The sequence below is a fragment of the Montipora foliosa genome, chromosome 5 (genome assembly GCF_036669935.1).
Source record: "Montipora foliosa isolate CH-2021 chromosome 5, ASM3666993v2, whole genome shotgun sequence".
Classification (NCBI taxonomy): Eukaryota; Metazoa; Cnidaria; class Anthozoa; order Scleractinia; family Acroporidae; genus Montipora; species Montipora foliosa.
This window is the reverse complement of record NC_090873.1, coordinates 4005327-4007826: the sequence shown is the minus strand read 5'-3', so window position 1 is coordinate 4007826 and position 2500 is coordinate 4005327. Positions and strand designations below refer to the sequence as shown.

General features: G+C 42.3%; 1 protein-coding gene across 1 annotated transcript in view; it reads right to left on the bottom strand.

Moving 5' to 3' along the window:
• The window catches only part of LOC138003418 (protein argonaute-2-like), a 56887-nt gene that overhangs the window by 39733 nt on the left and 14654 nt on the right, over positions 1-2500 (bottom strand). Inside the window, exon 9 of the mRNA XM_068849479.1 lies at positions 686-888. Within this exon, the coding sequence (XP_068705580.1) occupies positions 686-888 (203 nt within the window). The remainder of the gene's footprint in view (positions 1-685; positions 889-2500) is intronic.

Sequence of the window (2500 nt, the reverse complement as noted above, 5' to 3'; positions counted from 1 at the left end):
CTGGTCAGTCCATCGATTCTTGGGGGCCACATTTGTGCCCCAAACTAATCATGCTGGAGTTGAGGTCAACTCGAATGGAAAGATGGCTGCCGATCACTTCAGTGAAAACCGGCAATATTTCAGTCAATCAACTTAAGTGACGCTTTTTAGTGTATGGAAATCTGGCCTTTTTAGATTAAACGAAGTTTGACCCTACAACGTACGTGAATGTTTGAGAAAACATGGAGCGACCTATAGTTGCGCGGAAAGTTGGAAAGTGCCTGTTCTCTTACCGACAACGATATTGGTCATCACAGTGGTCAAAATGCGCCTCTTGAGTCCACAACAAATTTTGACCAGTGTGATGACAAATATCGTTGTCGATAACAGTACAGACAACGCTGAGGCACATTTGATTGGTCTTTTTACCACGATATTCAACGTCAAAGAAAATGTTTATTTCAGTGCGTGACCAAAAAGCAACTTTCTCTTGCTCAAAATGAGCGTATTACATTGCATGATACATCGACGCGAGCACGACGTGAGCAGTGTTGTCTAGACTCTTATCGACAACGGCAAATTAGCCAATCAGATTGCGAGATTACAAGCAATTGCGGTAAAAAATGTTTTCCAACTTTCTTTGCTTCCAATTACCAACACGAGAATACCCATTAATTTTTTAAGCCCTTCAGTCTTCTAAACTTACTTGCTCAGCTCGTCTGGCGTATCTACAGAAGCAAGGTTCAGATCTAATTGGCATTCCAGTTTCACTGCTTGTCCTCATAAGCTGATGTGCGAAATTACCCAGAACTTGTTGGCTGCACTCGGCAGGATTAACAAAGCAGGCGATGGCCCAAGTATTTATCTCGATGCCATGGAAAAGATGTTTTCCTCTCATATCCCATGCCCCTGAAAGTCAGTTTACAATAATAGTTGAGTAATAAACGCTGCAAATTTGTCGCCTCAAAGCATTTCGCTACTTCTCTTTGTTGACTGCCATTGGACGCTAGTAAGCGCATCTCACCTCTCTGACCATATAGTTAATGCATGGAGATGGTTATGAAACTCAAAAAGTCTTTTTGATTGTATTTTTGGCCTCGACGGTGCACAAAACATACCTTTTTTTCCAGAAGATAACTAATTAATTCTTTCAATAAAATCATGCGCAACTAATTTGTGAACTCGTGCAAAGCGAAAACAAAAGATTGTGCACTGACACGGTCAATTCAACATCGATTGCGATTCGGGAAAACAAAACTAACTGCTTCCCTCGGGATCATACATCAAGTGCATATTCCATGACCCCGTGTTGGATATGAGGTGGTAATAACCAGTCTCATATCTAATAAGGGCGAATGGAATAATTGTTTTATTAAAGTTTTATTAAATTTTGAACTGTTTTAGTTACAGGAAAATCTGGTTTTATCAAACGTATTGATTAAGGAAATTCCTTAGTATTGCATTGCGCATCCCTACTGCGCACGATTTTCGCGTCATTAGCGCGCGCAAATGAGCACGTGCACGTACAAAACATGAGAGATTTCGCTCAAACTAAACCCGATAGCGAAATAAATGCTCCTTTTCTCTCAAACGAGCACAGTGAACCCCGATTTTTTTTCAGGTATTTGATAAGAACAGTCTTATAAAGAACATATTTGAAGAAGGAAAAAAGTTTGATAGTAGAACATGAATTTTTTTCGGAAAACAGTTCCGTACTGGGTGTATTTTACCCAAGGCGAGGACTTCAAGCTAACCACGGAACTGTCCCAAAAAGTGCACTATTCCCACAACCAGAGAATCAAAGACGGCGTAAATGAAGCAATACTGCTTATGTAAATAAAAGAAGCTCTATTTTCAAAATAAAATTTTGTGTCTTTGAAGTAACCAAGACTTAATTCTGTATGAAGGTGATTCGAATTTTTAACGCGAAAACAGTAAAAATACCCTCATTTTAAGAGCCTGCTGACGCGTAAACGACCGGCACAATGAGGGTCTCTGGTATGAGCTTAGAGAGGCCCATAAGGCCGGCGCTTATTTCCGGTTTCTGTAGCATGAAGCGACAAGGAGTTTTTCTACTCCTCCCTGGATGGGATACTAGTCCATCGCAGGGTTACCCCCAGCATTCTGGCCGGTACCCATTTATACACCTGGGTGGAGAGAGGCAGAGTGAGAGTAAAGTGTCTTGCCTAAGAACACAACACAATAGGGCCGTTTATACGAGAGAAAATAAGCCGCGGCTAACTCTGGCCGCGGCTTACGTAAGCCGTGAACACCCCGTATAAATGGTACAAAATCTACGTTCACGGCTTTCTCAAGCCGCGGCTTATCCTGGCCGGGGAGTTTATACTCGTATAAATAGTTCCTTTTGCGGCTTACGTAAGCCGCGGCTTATTTTCTCTCGTATAAACGGCCCTAATGTGCCCAGCCAAGAACCCGAACTCGGACTACTCGATCCGGAGTCAAGCACTCTAACCATTGTTCACCCCAGGCTCGGCTCGGTGAGCATCGGTTCTTTTTTGTC